The sequence below is a fragment of the Oncorhynchus nerka genome, linkage group LG6 (genome assembly GCF_034236695.1).
Source record: "Oncorhynchus nerka isolate Pitt River linkage group LG6, Oner_Uvic_2.0, whole genome shotgun sequence".
Lineage (NCBI taxonomy): Eukaryota > Metazoa > Chordata > Actinopteri > Salmoniformes > Salmonidae > Oncorhynchus > Oncorhynchus nerka.
Window position 1 is genome coordinate 23,363,362 of NC_088401.1, and position 18,981 is coordinate 23,382,342.

The following is an 18,981-nucleotide window of genomic DNA, read 5'->3' on the forward strand; positions in this document are numbered from 1 at the left end:
ACCACGGATGAAACCCTGTCTTTGTCTAATGATAAGGAGGAGTGGGGTATGTACACTACCACGGATGAAACCCTGTCTTTGTCTAATGATAAGGAGGAGTGGGGTATGTACACTACCACGGATGAAACCCTGTCTTTGTCTAATGATAAGGAGGAGTGGGGTATGTACACTACCACGGATGAAACCCTGTCTTTGTCTAATGATAAGGAGGAGTGGGGTATGTACACTACCACGGATGAAACCCTGTCTTTGTCTAATGATAAGGAGGAGTGGGGTATGTACACTACCACGGATGAAACCCTGTCTTTGTCTAATGATAAGGAGGAGTGGGGTATTTACACTACCACGGATGAAACCCTGTCTTTGTCTAATGATAAGGAGGAGTGGGGTATGTACACTACCACGGATGAAACCCTGTCTTTGTCTAATGATAAGGAGGAGTGGGGTATGTACACTACCACAGATGAAACCCTGTCTTTGTCTAATGATAAGGAGGAGTGGGGTATGTACACTACCACGGATGAAACCCTGTCTTTGTCTAATGCAGCAGTATTGACCCTCTGAGAAGAATAAACTTTTGTTTGAGCTTTCATAGTGTCCGTTGAGAATTAGAACCTAACAACACTTTACACAAGTACACTATCAAATTGAGTGAGAGGAAGCAAGGTGAGGGACCAAACATTAGTCTCTGAAAAGCATGAGTAGCCGATAAGAAGAAAAGCTGCGAACAGCATTATAGTCCTGTGGTCGCACCAAAATAAACCTTGGCAACGTTCCGGTGTGTGTGTGTGTGTGTGTGTGTGTGATAGAGGGGAAACACATTTCAATCAACGGTGGGTAGATTACTTTCATGCAACGGGGCCAGTCCTACCTTTAGTGGCCACTCGTACACAATCGATTTTGGTCTCCTGCGAGGGGAGAAAAAAAAAGAAAGAAAGAGGGGGACAAAAATGGGAAAAGGCATCAGTTCTCAGCCACAACAAATTGCAACATATGTAGCTGTCAGGGCTGTGTAGGGCCTGCTGCCTCAGTCAGGCTGTGCTCGTTCCAATCTGCTGAGACAGACTGGGGTGTAAAACAAAGGAGAGAGAGAGAGACTGAGAGAGAGGCTGTGGATCAGCACCTCCGCTTGGCATCTAGCAGCCAGCTGTCAGAGACTAGTCTGCAACTACACCATGCCTGTGTGTACTCTACAGTTTATAGCCAGAGTCAAACACGACCTTCAGGCTCCATACACACGTGTTCACATACAAGTGGGCACATACAGTATGTACACAGAGATATTCACAGGAACATATGCACATACAGTATACATTAGATGTGGGTGTGCACACCTCAAATGTCCATAGTGGAGCTAGCTATACTGTAAATCACCCTGTGATTGTGGACAGAGTATGGCTGTGAGTGGGAACTTAATAACTGTCGAAACACGCTCACCCACCCCGGTTTTGCTTTCGCTCGTCTTACAAACGTGGAAGCAACAAACACAGAAAAGCAACGACGCATGAATATTCAAGCGGTTGAGGAAAGTGACTTGGGGCTTATGCTTAAATCCCCCCGTGTTTTATGACAGCAAAATGCTCTTGTGTGGCTTGTTGCATTATTGAGGAGACGACAAATTAAACTGTGGAGTGTGCTGAATAATTAAAACAACCAGGAGGATGGTGTGAGTGTGGGACTCAGGTGGGGAGTGGAGAAAGCTCTGGAGCAACAAGGGGACGAAAAGAAGAGACTTGTCTACTAGGGCCGCTTGATGACATTGGAGCCAGATCCTGCCATATGGCAAATGACACCATCACTTAATGAGATACTAGCATGGAAATAGAATAGCTGGCTGTAATTTAGTTAGAATGATTCAGATCACTTAGAATCTAGGATTAGAATACCTGGTTTAAACTAACAAAATGTGAACATCTCCATTTTCAGTTAGGTCTTAGAGCTAAATTCAGTATTAAATGTTGTTTTCCCTCCAATATGCCAGTCTGCCTCATGGAGGCTGGTGTCCTTTCTCTGATCTGAACTGAGGCCAAAAGGCTGAGGGGAAGGGAAATGTTGTTGTTTTCAGTCTCTCTCCCTCCCTCCCCTCCTCTCTCTCTACTCAGAAGAGAGACCCAGGACCTACTGATCTACTCTCTAGCCTCTCCAGCAATTTGTGGGGAAACTGTCTCCTGTTTAAAATGTCAGCACAGAGGCTTCTACTGTAATGTGTGTGTATTATCAGAGACATATAAACACACAGAGGATTCAACTGTAATGTGTGTGTATTATCAGAGACTCATATAAACACACAGAGGATTCAACTGTAATGTGTGTGCATTATCAGAGACTCATATAAACACACAGAGGATTCAACTGTAATGTGTGTGTATTATCAGAGACTCATATAAACACACAGAGGATTCAACTGTAATGTGTGTGTATTATCAGAGACTCATATAAACACACAGAGGATTCAACTGTAATGTGTGTGCATTATCAGAGACTCATATAAACACACAGAGGATTCGACTGTAATGTGTGTGTATTATCAGAGACTCATATAAACACACAGAGGATTCAACTGTAATGTGTGTGTATTATCAGAGACTCATATAAACACACAGAGGATTCAACTGTAATGTGTGTGTATTATCAGAGACTCATATAAACACACAGAGGATTCAACTGTAATGTGTGTGTATTATCAGAGACTCGACACACAGAGTATAAATGTGTGTATTATCAGAGACACACAGAGGATTCAACTGTAATGTGTGTGTATTATCAGAGACTCGTATAAACACACATAGGATTCAACTGTAATGTGTGTGTATTATCAGAGACTCATAAACACACAGAGGATTCAACTGTAATGTGTGTGTATTATCAGAGACTCATATAAACACACAGAGAATTCAACTGTAATATGTGTGTATTATCAGAGACTCATATAAACACACAGAGGATTCAACTGTAATGTGTGTGTATTATCAGAGACTCATATAAACACACAGAGGATTCAACTGTAATGTGTGTGTATTATCAGAGACTCATATAAACACACAGAGGATTCAACTGTAATGTGTGTGTATTATCAGAGACTCATATAAACACACAGAGGATTCAACTGTAATGTGTGTGTATTATCAGAGACTCACATAAACACACAGAGGATTCAACTGTAATGTGTGTGTATTATCAGAGACATATAAACACACAGAGGATTCAACTGTAATGTGTGTATTATCAGAGACTCATATAAACACACAGAGGATTCAACTGTGTGTATTATCAGAGACTCATATATAAGGACACATCAGAGACTCACATAAACACACAGAGGATTCAACTGTAATGTGTGTGTATTATCAGAGACTCACATACACACACAGAGGATTCAACTGTAATGTGTGTGTATTATCAGACTCATATAAACACACAGAGGATTCAACTGTAATGTGTGTGTATTATCAGAGACTCACATACACACACAGAGGATTCAACTGGAATGTGTGTGTATTATCAGAGACTCATATAAACACACAGAGGATTCAACTGTAATGTGTATTATCAGAGACATATAAACACACAGAGGATTCAACTGTAATGTGTGTGTATTATCAGAGACTCACATACACACACAGAGGATTCAACTGTAATGTGTGTGTATTATCAGAGACATATAAACACACAGAGGATTCAACTGTAATGTGTGTGTATTATCAGAGACTCATATAAACACACAGAGGATTCAACTGTAATGTGTGTGTATTATCAGAGACTCATATAAACACACAGAGGATTCAACTGTAATGTGTGTGTATTATCAGAGACTCATATAAACACACAGAGGATTCAACTGTAATGTGTGTGTATTATCAGACTCACATACACACACAGAGGATTCAACTGTAATGTGTGTGTATTATCAGAGACATATAAACACACAGAGGATTCAACTGTAATGTGTGTGTATTATCAGAGACTCATATAAACACACAGAGGATTCAACTGTAATGTGTGTGTATTATCAGAGACTCATATAAACACACAGATGATTCAACTGTAATGTGTGTGTATTATCAGAGACTCATATAAACACACATAGGATTCAACTGTAATGTGTGTGTATTATCAGAGACTCATATAAACACACAGAGGATTCAACTGTAATGTGTGTGTATTATCAGAGACATATAAACACACAGAGGATTCAACTGTAATGTGTGTGTATTATCAGAGACTCAAATAAACACACAGAGGATTCAACTGTAATGTGTGTGTATTATCAGAGACTCATATAAACACACAGAGGATTCAACTGTAATGTGTGTGTATTATCAGAGACTCACATACACACACACACAGAGGATTCAACTGTAATGTGTGTGTATTATCAGACTCATATAAACACACAGAGGATTCAACGGTAATGTGTGTGTATTATCAGAGACTCAAACACACACAGAGGATTCAACTGTAATGTGTGCGTATTATCAGAGACACACAGGGAGCTGTACCGCTAGCTGCTCCCCTACTGCCCCACAGCACCCTATTAGCAATAGTAGGAGTCAGACGGCGTAACATCCCACTCCTCTCCCAGACCTCCATTAGGGGGTTAGTGTGTATCCCTGCTCCCCCCACCAGAAGGTGAGACCAGAGCACCGAGACGAGACAAGCCTGGTCTCAAACACCCCCCTGGATAGTCTTTCTCCAATTAGAGGCAGTGAATTATCTAATGGCCCGAGTTTGAGAGCAGAGGAAAGGAGGAAAGTGGAGGAGAGGAGGAAAGCGGAGAGGAGGAAAGCGGAGGACAGGAAGAGAGCAGAGGAAGAGAGCGGAGGAGAGGAAGAGAGCAGAGGAGAGGAAGAGTGCAGAGGAGAGGAAGAGAGCGGAGGAGAGGAAGAGAGCGGAGGAGAGGAAGAGAGCGGAGGAGAGGAGGAAAAAGGATGGGCTTTTCATTAGGACTAATTTATTAGCATTTAAAAGGGGATAGGGTGGATAGTTACATTTTTTCCAATTAGGCCAAAGTGTCTAATGCATTTGTGAATGGCCGTACTTGAATTTTTTACTATCTGAGCAGCAGGTCATTGATAAAAGGGTTGTCTGGCCTCTGGCTGTGCTGGCCTGTACTCCCCCACAGACAGTGCACTATAGCGGTTAGGAGGGGGGGGTATAATCGGGTTGGTTGGAATACTGGGTTATTGACCATTATGATGCAGGATTGGTTATCAAATAGGCCTTGAAGGAGAGTCTTGTTGTGCCTGTTCATTGATCTTCATTTTCCGCACTCGTACAGTTTGCTCTGTTGTCTGTTTCAGACCGGTGTTTTCACAGTGGCTGTGAATGGGGAAGTGATGGAACTTTAGTGGTGGGTTGAACTTTATGTAGGTTTTTGGTGGCAATGTTGTCTCCTACAGTAGTAGGTTCCATAATGCCACATTGATGTGAACATCCTATTTCTACTTGGTGCTTTTAAATAAGAGGCCATTTTCTTTTCAAAATGAGGACTATTTAGGTTAAGGGGTTCAATATCAGATATTAACAATAAGTGCAAATGAATTCAAAATGGGCTTTTGTAAAGCTGTTAAAAGCATCAGTTAAAAGACATTGAATCAGTTTCACATCCAACCTTGTTGTGGGGCGTGAACGAGCTATGACTGACATGTCAAGCCAACCAATCAATAAGCAGCCTCTGGGACATATCCCAGCAGCCAATCCCCACCCCAACATCTCCCCAAGCACTCACCCCATTGGCTGTGCTGACAGCCTGGTAGTAGATGCTGTAGCTCTTGTGGGGGAGGAGGGGGGCGTTCCAGTAGCCGTTGTAGGTGCGGTTGTCTCCGATGCAGAAGGGTACGGGGGTTTTGATGTCGCCCATGGGCAGCTCGGCCGTGAAGTAATACTGTGAGTTGAGCACGGTGGCGTTCTGGAAGTGGATGGGCACCGGGTAGCAGCGCAGGATCTCTGCCACCCTCCGTGCCCGCCGGGGGCGCTCTTCCTCCACAACCACCTGGTACTTACTGCCGGGGAAAGGGAGAAAAAGATCAATCAATTAAATGTACGTATTTAGCCCTTTTAACAACAACATTGAAGTGCATCCCAGTAATCCACCCCCCCCCCCAAAAAAAAAAAACCCATCAAAATAACACTTGGAATCTATGTAAAATAAGGACTACATTTCACAGGTAACATAACGTAGCAGGTGTAAAAGTATTGCCTGAAAATGATCCCCGACATACTGGTCTTGATGAGAAGAATAATACTGTCTGGGGAGGTTCTCTTCTGCACTGTTCAACCAATCCAGTAAATGTGGAGGAGCAGTTAAGATGGAGTGTCGCCAGAGAGGAAGATAACTGGGCCCAAAACCTCTTCTCCAGCAGGTTGAGTTTTTATGTTTATTTCGCTCACCAAGCAAGGAGTTTTTGTATGGAGGTCAATGAGTGTCGAATTTGGTTCATATCTTTTTTGTATGGCTTATTTGCTATGTGTGGCTTATTTGATCGACTAGAAGTTTCGTAATGATTTGGTTGTTACGAGTGTACTGATACAAGTAGAACACACGACAGCCTGGCAACTTTGAGAAAAAAAAACTATCGGAGTTGTGCCTGGTCGTCACTAGTTACCACAGCCACAAAGTCATAATCCCCAAATATTTCTACAATTACTCTTCTTAAAATGTGATTTTAAACCTAACCACACTGCTAACCTTACGCCTAACCCTAAATTATGATCAAAAAGCAAAATGTTTGCTTTCATACATTTTTACGATATAGCCCATTAGCCCATGTCTTTGTGGCTGTGGTAACTAGCGTATCTGCCCTCATTGGCTCGAATGGTCCCACCTGATCAAATCAAATTTAAATTTTATTTGTCACATACACATGGTTAGCAGATGTTAATGCGAGTGTAGCGAAATGCTTGTGCTTCTAGTTCCGACAACGCAGTGATAACCAACAAGTAATCTAACTAACAATTCCAAAACTACTGTCTTATACACAGTGTAAGGGGATAAGGAATATGTACATAAGGATATATGAATGAGTGATGGTACAGAGCAGCATACAGTAGATGGTATCGAGTACAGTATATACATATGAGATGAGTATGTAGACAAAGTAAACAAAGTGGCATAGTTAAAGTGGCTAGTGACATAAGAATGCAGTCGATGATCTAGAGTACAGTATATACATATGCATATGAGATGAATAATGTAGGGTAAGTAACATTATATAAGGTAGCATTGTTTAAAGTGGCTAGTGATATATTTACATCATTTCCCATCAATTCCCATTATTAAAGTGGCTGGAGTTGGGTCAGTGTCAATGACAGTGTGTTGGCAGCAGCCACTCAATGTTAGTGGTGGCTGTTTAACAGTCTGATGGCCTTGAGATAGAAGCTGTTTTTCAGTCTCTCGGTCCCAGCTTTGATGCACCTGTACTGACCTCGCCTTCTGGATGATAGCGGGGTGAACAGGCAGTGGTTCGGTGGTTGATGTCCTTGATGATCTTTATGGCCTTCCTGTAACATCGGGTGGTGTAGGTGTCCTGGAGGGCAGGTAGTTTGCCCCCGTGATGCGTTGTGCAGACCTCACTACCCTCTGGAGAGCCTTACGGTTGAGGGCGGAGCAGTTGCCGTACCAGGCGGTGATACAGCCCGCCAGGATGCTCTCGATTGTGCATCTGTAGAAGTTTGTGAGTGCTTTTGGTGACAAGCCGAATTTCTTCAGCCTCCTGAGGTTGAAGAGGCGCTGCTGCGCCTTCTTCACGACGCTGTCAGTGTGAGTGGACCAATTCAGTTTGTCTGTGATGTGTATGCCGAGGAACTTAAAACTTGCTACCCTCTCCACTACTGATCCATCGATGTGGATAGGGGGTGTTCCCTCTGCTGTTTCCTGAAGTCCACAATCATCTCCTTAGTTTTGTTGACGTTGAGTGTGAGGTTATTTTCCTGACACCACACTCCGAGGGCCCTCACCTCCTCCCTGTAGGCCGTCTCGTCGTTGTTGGTAATCAAGCCTACCACTGTTGTGTCGTCCGCAAACTTGATGATTGAGTTGGAGGCGTGCATGGCCACGCAGTCGTGGGTGAACAGGGAGTACAGGAGAGGGCTCAGAACGCACCCTTGTGGGGCCCCCGTGTTGAGGATCAGCGGGGAGGAGATGTTGTTGCCTACCCTCACCACCTGTGGGCGGCCCGTCAGGAAGTCCAGTACCCAGTTGCACAGGGCGGGGTCGAGACCCAGGGTCTCGAGCTTGATGACGAGCTTGGAGGGTACTATGGTATTGAATGCCGAGCTGTAGTCGATGAACAGCATTCTCACATAGGTATTCCTCTTGTCCAGGTGGGTTAGGGCAGTGTGCAGTGTGGTTGAGATTGCATCGTCTGTGGACCTATTTGGGCGGTAAGCAAATTGGAGTGGGTCTAGGGTTTCAGGTAGGGTGGAGGTGATATGGTCCTTGACTAGTCTCTCAAAGCACTTCATGATGACGGAAGTGAGTGCTACGGGCGGTAGTCGTTTAGCTCAGTTACCTTAGCTTTCTTGGGAACAGGAACAATGGTGGCCCTCTTGAAGCATGTGGGAACAGCAGACTGGTATAGGGATTGATTGAATATGTCCGTAAACACACCGGCCAGCTGGTCTGCGCATGCTCTGAGGGCGCGGCTGGGGATGCCGTCTGGGCCTGCAGCCTTGCGAGGGTTAACACGTTTAAATGTCTTACTCACCTCGGCTGCAGTGAAGGAGAGACCGCATGTTTTCGTTGCAGGCCGTGTCAGTGGCACTGTATTGTCCTCAAAGCGGGCAAAAAGTGATTTAGTCTGCCTGGGAGCAAGACATCCTGGTCCGTGACTGGGCTGGGTTTCTTCTTGTAGTCCGTGATTGACTGTAGACCCTGCCACATGCCTCTTGTGTCTGAGCCATTGAATTGAGATTCCACTTTGTCTCTGTACTGACGCTTAGCTTGTTTAATAGCCTTGCGGAGGGAATAGCTGCATTGTTTATATTCGGACATATTACCAGACACCTTGCCCTGATTAAAAGCAGTGGTTCGCGCTTTCAGTTTCACGCGAATGCTGCCATCAATCCACGGTTTCTGGTTTGGGAATGTTTTTATCGTTGCTATGGGAACGACATCTTCGACGCACGTTCTAATGAACTCGCACACCGAATCAGCGTATTCGTCAATATTTCCATCTGACGCAATACGAAACATGTCCCAGTCCACGTGATGGAAGCAGTCTTGGAGTGTGGAGTCAGCTTGGTCTGACCAGCGTTGGACAGACCTCAGCGTGGGAGCCTCTTGTTTTAGTTTCTGCCTGTAGGCAGGGATCAGCAAAATGGAGTCGTGGTCAGCTTTTCCGAAAGGGGGCGGGGCAGGGCCTTATATGCGTCGCGGAAGTTAGAGTAACAATGATCCAAGGTTTTACCACCCCTGGTTGCGCAATCGATATGCTGGTAAAATTTAGGAGTCTTGTTTTCAGATTAGCTTTGTTAAAATCCCCAGCTACAATGAATGCAGCCTCCGGATAAATGGTTTCCAGTTTGCAAAGAGTTAAATAAAGTTCGTTCAGAGCCATCGATGTGTCTGCTTGGGGGGATATATACGGCTGTGATTATAATCGAGGAGAATTCTCTTGGAAGATAATGCGGTCTACATTTGATTGTGAGGAATTCTAAATCAGGTGAACAGAAGGATTTGAGTTCCTGTATGTTTCCTTCATCACACCATGTCTCGTTAGTCATGAGGCATACGCCTCCGCCACTCTTCTTACCAGAAAGATGTTTGTTTCTGTCGGCGCGATGCGTGGAGAAACCCGTTGGCTGCACCGCATCGGATAGCGTCTTCCCAGTAAGCCATGTTTCTGTGAAGCAGAGAACGTTGCAGTCTCTGATGTCCCTCTGGAATGCTACCCTTGCTCGGATTTCGTCAACCTTGTTGTCAAGAGACTGGACATTGGCAAGAAGAATGCTGGGGAGTGGTGCGCGATGTGCCCTTTTTCGGAGTCTGACCAGAACACCGCCTCGTTTCCCTCTTTTTCGGAGTCGTTTCCTTGGGTCGCTGCATGCGATCCATTCCGTTGTCCTGTTTGTAAGGCAGAACACCGGATCCGCGTCGCGGAAAACATATTCTTGGTCGTACTGATGGTGAGTTGGCGCTGATCTTATATTCAGTAGTTCTTCTCGACTGTATGTAATGAAACCTAAGATGACCTGGGGTACTAATGTAAGAAATAACACGTAAAAAAACAAAAAACTGCATAGTTTCCTAGGAACGCGAAGCGAGGCGGCCATCTCAGTCGGCGCCAATCTTAAATGTCCATTGCTTGCCTCTTCCCAACTGCCTTCCATTTTTGAAGCCATTTTTCATTGTTAGAACGGAGTATCTGGTCTATATAATGGATAGTATGTGGTGTTGCCTTGTTAACATCCAAGAGTGGAAGTCGCAGCACAGGCTCCCTTCCCATTTCCCTTGAAGAACAGAAGATTTGATTGTTGTGGACTCGGCAGAGGTCAATTTACAGGTAAAGCCAAAATAAAGAAAATGCCAACATAAAGTGTCTTAATAGGGCATTGGGCCACCATCAGCCAGAACAGCTTCAATGCACCTTGGCTCCTTGGATTCTACAAGTGTCTGGAAATATATTGGAGAGATGTGACACCATTCTTCCACAAAACATTCCCTAATGTGGTGTTTTGTTGATGGTGGTTGAAAACGCTGTCTCAGGCACCTCTCCAGAATCTCCCATAAGTGTTCAATTGGGTTGAGATCTGGTGACTGAGATGGCCACGGCATATGGTTTACATCATTTTCATTCTCATCAAACCATTCAGTGGCCACTCAAGCCCTTTGGATGGGGGCATTGTCATCCTATAGCCACGGTAGCCAAAATAATGGCCAAAATAATAGTGTGACTAAATTTTTTATAAATGATCGTAAGGGCTTAATTAATTCAGCAACCACAAGACACGACACCTGTTTGGAAGCACATGCAATATACTGTGTAATCCTCATTACTCAATTGTATTCCATTACTTTGGCAGTTCCCTGAATGTTAACTCCACAGTTTCATTTGTGTCTTTATTTGGTTACTGGCCCATCATTATATACTGTGTGTCAAGGCCACATCTTTTCAAACCTGAAAGGATCAAAGAAATCTCTGCCTGCTAGGTTTCGATTTTCCTTGGTTGTATCTTTAATCCATTATTATGTATTAATGAAATTGCCAAACTAAACCAGATTGAGAAAAATACGGAACACGTTAATTAACGATGACAGAATCCCATTTCCACTAGTTCAAAGGGCATAGTTTACATGAGCTGCAGTTTGTGTTTCTCAACTGAAACCACTTTCACAAGCAAACTCAAGTCCTGCAGTTTACCCTTTTATTAGAAAACATATGCAAATGTTAAAAATAAAACGACAAAGCATGACTCCTCAGTGACTTTCAACGTGGCACCGTCATAGTATGCCACATTTCCAACAAGTTAGTTCGCCAAATTTCTGCCCTGCTTGTGCTGCCCCCAGTCAACTGTAAGTGCTGTTATTGTGAAGTGGAAACATCTAGGAGCAACAACGGCTCAGCCGCAAAGTGGTAGGCCACACAAGCTCACAGAACAGAACCGCTGTTGTATGTAGAACCGCTGTTGCGCGTAGCACATACATAATCATCTGTCCACGGTTGCAACACTCACTACTGAGTTCTGAACAGTCTCTGGAAGCAACGTCAGCACAATAACTGTTTGTCGAGAGCTTCATGAAATGGGATCACCATGAGCAATGCCACGTGTCAGCTGGAGTGGTGTAAAGCTCGCCACCATTGGACTCTGGAGCAGTGGAAACACATTCTCTGGAGTGATGAATCTGGCAGTCCGATGAACAAATCTGGGTTTGGAGGATACCAGGACAACGCCACCTGCCTGAATGCATACTGCCAACTGTAAAGTTTGGTGGAGGAGGAATAATGGTCTGGGGCTGTTTTTCATGGTTCGGGCTAGGCCCCTTAGTTCCAGTGAAGGGAAATCTTAACACTACAGCATTCAATGACATTCTAGACAATTCTGTGCTTCCAACATTCTGGCAACAGTTTGGGGAAGGCCTTTTCCTGTTTCAGTATGACAAATCAAATCAAAGTTTATTTGTCAGGTGCGCCGAATACAACAGGTACAGTGAAATGCTTACTTACAAGCTCTAACCAATAGTGCAAAAAATGTATTAGGTGAACAATAGGTAGGTAAAGAAATAAAACAGTTAAAAGACAGGCTATATACAGTAGCGAGGCTATAAAAGTAGCGAGGCTACATAGACACCGGTTAGTCAGGCTGATTCGTGCCCCCCGTACACAAAGCAAGTTCCATACAGAAATAGTTTGTGGAGATTGGTGTGGAAGAATTTGACTGGCCTGCACAGAGCCATGACCACAACCCCATCGAACACCTTTGGGATGAATTGAAACGCCGACTGCGAGCCAGGCCTAATCGCCCCACATCAGTGCCCGACCTCACTAATGCTCTTGTAGCTGAATGGAAGCAAGTCCCTGCAGCAATGTTCCAACATCTAGTGGAAAGCCTTCCCAGAAGAGTGGAGACTGTTATAGCATCAAAGGGGGGGGGACAAACTCCATATTAATGCCCATGATTTTGGAATGAGATGTTTGACATGCAGGTGTCCACGTACTTTTGATCATGTAGTGTTTAGCCTTGCAATGAGCGCTTTTGTATTCTATACAATACATGCTCCACAGGTTTCCATAATATACTGTACTGAATAGAAGCAAAAATCTGTTAGCATTGGGATGAGAGACTCTCGCACTTGGGGTTGGCGGAGGTGGTGACACGCTTTAGTATTGGCAAGGGGGTCTCTCCCTCTTCCTCTCTCTCTGACTTAGCGAACACAGCCCAGCTTTAATTAACTCAGTAAAGCCTGCAGCCTAGCAACCCAGAGAAATAGACCGCCATCTCATTTACAGTGCGCTATAGCGATAGCAGTCGGGCGGGCAATATCCCATCTATGTGGAGGGATTTAAATGGCATAAAATAAAAGGGGGAACTGTGCAAGCGTTCCCGGCTTGCTCTCTGCCAGGATATTTGACGACTGAACCCCTGACACTGGCTGGGGATGAGCGCGCGGCTGTAAGTGTGTACCAAATAATAATGATATGAAAAAGGTTCCTACTAGCGCACCAGCCCCCTATTCCGTGTCAGGCCTGGAATTAAGTTTATTATAAGAAGAGAGATCAACATCCATGATCCAACCCTGAACCAGGCTTTCTGGTGAGAAATTAGAGCAGGGTAGAAAGCCGTGGGAAGCGGCAGAGGCAATAGGCAATATTAATAGGAACTGGATAAGGATTGGGTGGGAGACAAAGTACTTTTTCAGTATGCGGGTGACGGATCAAGTAAGCCCAAGTCCAAAGCCTTTTTCCAATGCAATAGATTGGGATATTGGCAGGGAGGGAGGGAAGGAACAAATGAACATGGAGGTGAAATGACAAGTAGGCCCAGGCAGGCAGGGAGGGAGCCAGGTGGGTCTCTATTAGTCCAATGTGTCTGTGTTAGTCCACGAACACAGTGGAGCGCAATACAGCAGAACAGAAGCAGCTAAATAAGAAGGAACGATTCAGCCTCTCTTTTCTCCCTCCTAAAGAGCAGCACCAAGACAAATGAGCTCGAAAGTACCCTGGCCTCCACTATTTGTCCTTTAAATAATTCAAACACCTAAAAGGTCAAAACACTCTTCTCACTCACTTCTACTTTATCAAAGTCTGGTTGTAGACAGAGTAGAGAGGGAGAGAGGAGTTTGCATTGCATTGAGGCAAATGGACCAGCGTCACTGGTAATGAGGTTAAGGTGTGTGAACAGATATACAATCGGTACTCTGATAATTCAAGAGCAGATACTACCTTCCATAATAAGTTAACAGAAAATGAGTATGAACATTGAATATGAGTATGAACACGGAATATGAGTTTGAACATTGAATATGAACATTGAATATGAGTATGAACACTGAATATGAACACTGAATATGAGTTTGAACACTGAATATGAGTTTGAACATTGAATATGAGTTTGAACATTGAATATGAGTATGAACATGAGTATGAACATGAGTATGAACATGAGTATGAACATTGAACGTGAGTATGGACATTGAACGTGAGTATGAACATTGAACGTGAGTATGAACATTGAATATGAGTATGAACATTGAACATGAGTTGAACATGAGTATGAACATTGAACATGAGTATGAACATGAATATGAACATTGAATATGAACATTGAATATGAACATTGAATATGAGTTTGAACATTGAGTATGAACATTTAATATGAGTTTGAACATTGAATATGAACATTGAATATGAACATGAACATTGAATATGAACATTGAATATGAGTATGAACATTGAACATGAATATGAACATTGAATATGAACATTGAATATGAGTTTGAACATTGAATATGAGTTTGAACATTGAATATGAACATTGAACATGACTATGAACATTGAATATGAGTATGAGCATTGAATATGAGTATGAACATTGAATATGAGTATGAACATTGAACATGAGTATGAACATTGACCATGAGTATGAACATTGAATATGAGTATGCACATTGAATATGAGTATGAACATTGAATATGAGTATGAACATTGAATATGAGTATGAACATTGAATATGAGTATGAACATGAGTATGAACATTGAACATGAGTATGAACATTGGATATGAGTATGAACATTGAACATGAGTATGAACATTGAACATGAGTATGAACATTGAATATGACTATGAACATTGAATATGACTATGAACATTGAATATGAGTATGAACATTGAACATGACTATGAACATTGAATATGACTATGAACATTGAATATGACTATGAACATTGAATAGGAGTTTGAATATTGAATATGAGTATGAACATTGAACATGAGTATGAACATTGAATATGAACATTGAACATGAGTATGAACATTGAATATGAACATTGAACATGAGTATGAACATTGAATATGAACATTGAACATGAGTATGAACATTGAATATGAACATTGACCATGAGTATGAACATTGAATAGGAGTTTGAATATTGAATATGAACATTGAATAGGAGTTTGAATATTGAATATGACTATGAACATTGAATATGACTATGAACATTGAATAGGAGTTTGAATATTGCTGATTTGATCCCCGTCCTCTATGTGACACTCCAACATTAGAACTATAATTGCTGTAATTAGCTCAAAATAATCCTTTAGTTAATTGAGATGGTAATGCAACCCAAAAAGGTTCATATGAAAAAATATATAATTTAATCAAATGTTATGGTAATCAGGATATCTGAAGCCATCAGCCCACAAATCATAATTAAAAGCAAATCAACAATCATAACTCATCTCATTTTGTCAACCCTTATAACTAACCATGATGTTTTATAATATAACATAATGGAATATTTGTGCAGCTTGTACCGGGTGGCTCTAGCATACAGCACAGCATCTGCTGTTTTCGTCACTTTTAAATGGAGCATAACGTTAAGCTGACCTAACTTCAAGGCTGTTTATCTTGAGTGTTACTCATGCACAGTCAAGTGGAACTGAAAGGGGAGTGAGGTGCAAAGACAACGTACAACAAATTCAGCTGATCTCTGACCTTTCCAGGAAGTAACCATCTGCTTTCACCTGAGCAGAATCTCTAGAAGAAAATACTTGCAACCAAGAACCGAGAAAGCTCCAGAGTCCTGACTCCACTTGCCACAATCATAATTCCCGACGGCCCACACCTGTGTAAAGCCCCGAAACAAAGTTTGTCTTGGAAATAACACAGTTTGTTGGGTTGAGTGCTCTCCAAACTGGAGGCTGCATTATAAATAGTTGGGCCTATTCAATATTCAATAATTACATTTCCCCCTGGCTTAGTCCACATCCATTGGAGAGTAGATCGGTCATAAACTGCTTGAGAATATTGGGGCAGGTCCCTGTGAATATGCTAGTCGCCTCTGCTCTTTGAACTGTATAGCTCATTACAGACAAGAAGAGCTTCCACAGCATCAATAAGTTCCCTTCTGACTTTCTCCGGAGCCGCCCGAACCCTCTTGGCGCAGCGCTATTTAACGATAAAATCTATGTAATAAAATATTAATTACGGTGAAGAGGCAGGCGAGAAATAAGAGGGCTAATTACGAACCCCGCACAGAACCAAAGGCAGGGCAGAGATGGAGGGAGGGAGGGAGGGAAAAGAAGAGGAGTGAAGAGAGTGGAGGATGAGTATGATGAATAGGAAGAAGAGAGAAGAGGAGGGCAGCTAGGTGGGAGAGTGGGAGAAGAGGAGGAGCTGAGGAGAACATTAAGTCACAGATTTAGGGCCTCCTTAAAGGCCAGCTATTACTTTAAGAAGCTGTCACCGCAGTGATTTATCCCTCCCTCCCTCCACCAGGTATACCAGGTGACTGTGCCTCTGGGATAGATGCCTCCCATTGTTCTTACCCATTATAGTTCTAACCAAGAGATCCTCCTGTGAAGGTACAATACATTAAAGTCTGGCTAAACCAGACTGAACTCAATGCGGTGAGTGTTGCATTCAGTCTGGTTAAACCAGGCTAAAAGTATAGGAACTAATTGAGCCCTCCAGAAGAAAATCCAGACTAAGAAATAGCAACTGAAATGTTGAAATGTTGTATTATTATGCCAATGAGGGAAATAATGCCTATATTTCTGAATAGAACAAGCAGCATAAACCGATAAACAGCAGTTGCAGTAAAAGCCTATTTATGATAATGCTATGATAAAGCACTATTCTTTTTACCGCCAGACAACAGGTCAAAAGTTGATATTTTCTCTGCAAATTACCGGGGTGAAAAATGTGTCTGCTTTCTGGGCACAGCCAGTAAAGAGAGAAAAACATAAGCTCGGGGGCTGGAACCGGAGAAGAATGATGCATCTTCAATAAATAATACAAAACCCAGCACAAATGGCTGCTCCAAGGCTACCTGCAACATCTAGATATCATTTTGAGAAAAACAACTCCCACTTAATTAAATATTTTTCTCTCCCGGTGCCCCCAGGGCACTAGTAAATGTCCTGAGAATTGGAAGAAAATCAAGAGAAATGTGCATCAATACAGGACAAAATGGCTGCCACTCATCTATCCCTTCTTCCCAGCTAAAATATCAGACTTTATTGGACAACCATCAGGATTATCATAGTGAAAAATACATATTGGTGTGCTGTATACTTAAAAGCAATGCGTTGGCAGATTATGAGTATAATCATTTATTTTTCCTTCAGGAGAGTTGGAAAGTGCTGATGGCAAAACTGTCTCCATGATCTCACTGCGGGCTTAATATCGGCAACAATCTCTTCTGGCCTTAGCTTTACCGCGAGCGATGGAACTGCTGAGACACCAACTGAAAACTAAGTAAAGAAGTTTGTACAGATCACATCGTGGCCAGACTACTGTTGTTTTTTCTTTGACTTTTGTAGTTCTAGTACTATTTAGTGTTCAATTAACTCTCCTTCATTCAATCCACAACAATCAATGAGGATACTTAGAGAGAGAAAGAAGTGGGGCTATTAACTGGCCACTTCGTAGCTACCCAGGGAAAAGAGAGAAACCTTTGAGAGGAATTCAAATGAGGTTGGGCTGGGAGACAATCTTTAGTGGCTGACACTGGTCCAGGAGAGGCAGGGAGGTTTGGAGGAGAGGTTGGGAGGATTGTCTCCCCCAAGGTGGTGTAAATCACCCCCTCTACATGGCCTAGAGACCCAACAGTCCTATATTGCAGTCAGCCAGGAGCATATACCTATGGAGAACTAGTTCTACTTAGCCAGGAACCGATTGGAGCAGAACACAGCAGAGAGAGAGCTAAGAGACTGTAAACATGGTCATAGTCATTATAAAAGCAGGGAGCGAAGTGGGACTGTGTGCTTTGAGAGAGACAAAAGGTGAGAAAACATTCCACAGCCAACGACTCAGACCACCCACCTGGTGAGTGACAGAGAGAGAGAGGAGGTAGCGAGAGAGAGAGGGAAAAAAGGGAGGTAGACAGAAAGGGAGAGAAGGTAGAGAGAGAGAGAGGCAGAGGCAACAAAGCTAAACACTGTTTCAGTCGTGCAACCTCAGCTGACACCAATTAGGGCTCCTTGTGCCGCGCTGCCAGCGTCGTTTCAGTGTGGCGCCCCATGTGACGCTAGACCAATTACACACAGCCTCCACGTTGGCATGGACTCAATGGTGACCCGGGACTTTGAGAGGAGAGGGTGAACAGAATAAAAAACAGAATGAGGGGGTGAAAGGAGAGAAGTGAGGGAGGAGGCTAGTGAGGTCTAATTAACTTTGCATAATGTTTCCCCTTGCTAGTCTCAACTCAGCGATACCACCACTATTGATCCTCCCAAACTATCCTTTCAGTTATCTCAAACTCTTCCCTCAGGCAGTGGTCCAGTACTGCCCCCTCCACTCTGTGACTGATTTAGGGATAAAGGGACTGCATGGCCCCATCTCCTGAGGCCAGCATCGACAGCACTCCTCCCCCTGTAGCCTCCACCTGTCTCCCTGCTCCCTTATTTATCACCCCCCTCCCATAAAATAGGAGCAGGTCTACACAAATGAGGCCAAGCTGCACAGATTAAATGTCACTTAAATCTCAGAGAAACTTGCTGAGGAGGCTCCCACTGTGGATGGAGCCTGGACCCGGGAGGTATGACAGAGTTATAGGAAAGGGCAGGAAGAGAGGGTTGGAGATGAGCAGGTAAGGGGAGATAGGCATATACGCTCCCTATCTAGTGCTAACCTGTGGCCCCCTGATGCAAACACATTCTGCTCAGCAGGACATGGAGCACTTAGGAGGGAGGATAGGGGAGAGGGAGACTGAGCAACCAACTCCCCCTGAAACAACAGTTTTGTTTTCAGAGGCCGAGACAAAACAGGGCAGGTACTAATGTGATACCTCCCGTGGGGGGATGGATAAAACAGGAGAGGT

The 18,981-nt window shown here is 43.4% G+C and overlaps 1 protein-coding gene across 1 annotated transcript in view; it reads right to left on the bottom strand.

Moving 5' to 3' along the window:
• LOC115131044 (receptor-type tyrosine-protein phosphatase mu) overlaps positions 1 to 18,981 on the bottom strand; it is a 319,957-nt gene that overhangs the window by 115,426 nt on the left and 185,550 nt on the right. Inside the window, 2 exon segments of the mRNA XM_065019405.1 lie at positions 872 to 908; positions 5,729 to 6,002. Coding sequence (XP_064875477.1) covers positions 872 to 908; positions 5,729 to 6,002 — 311 coding nt within the window.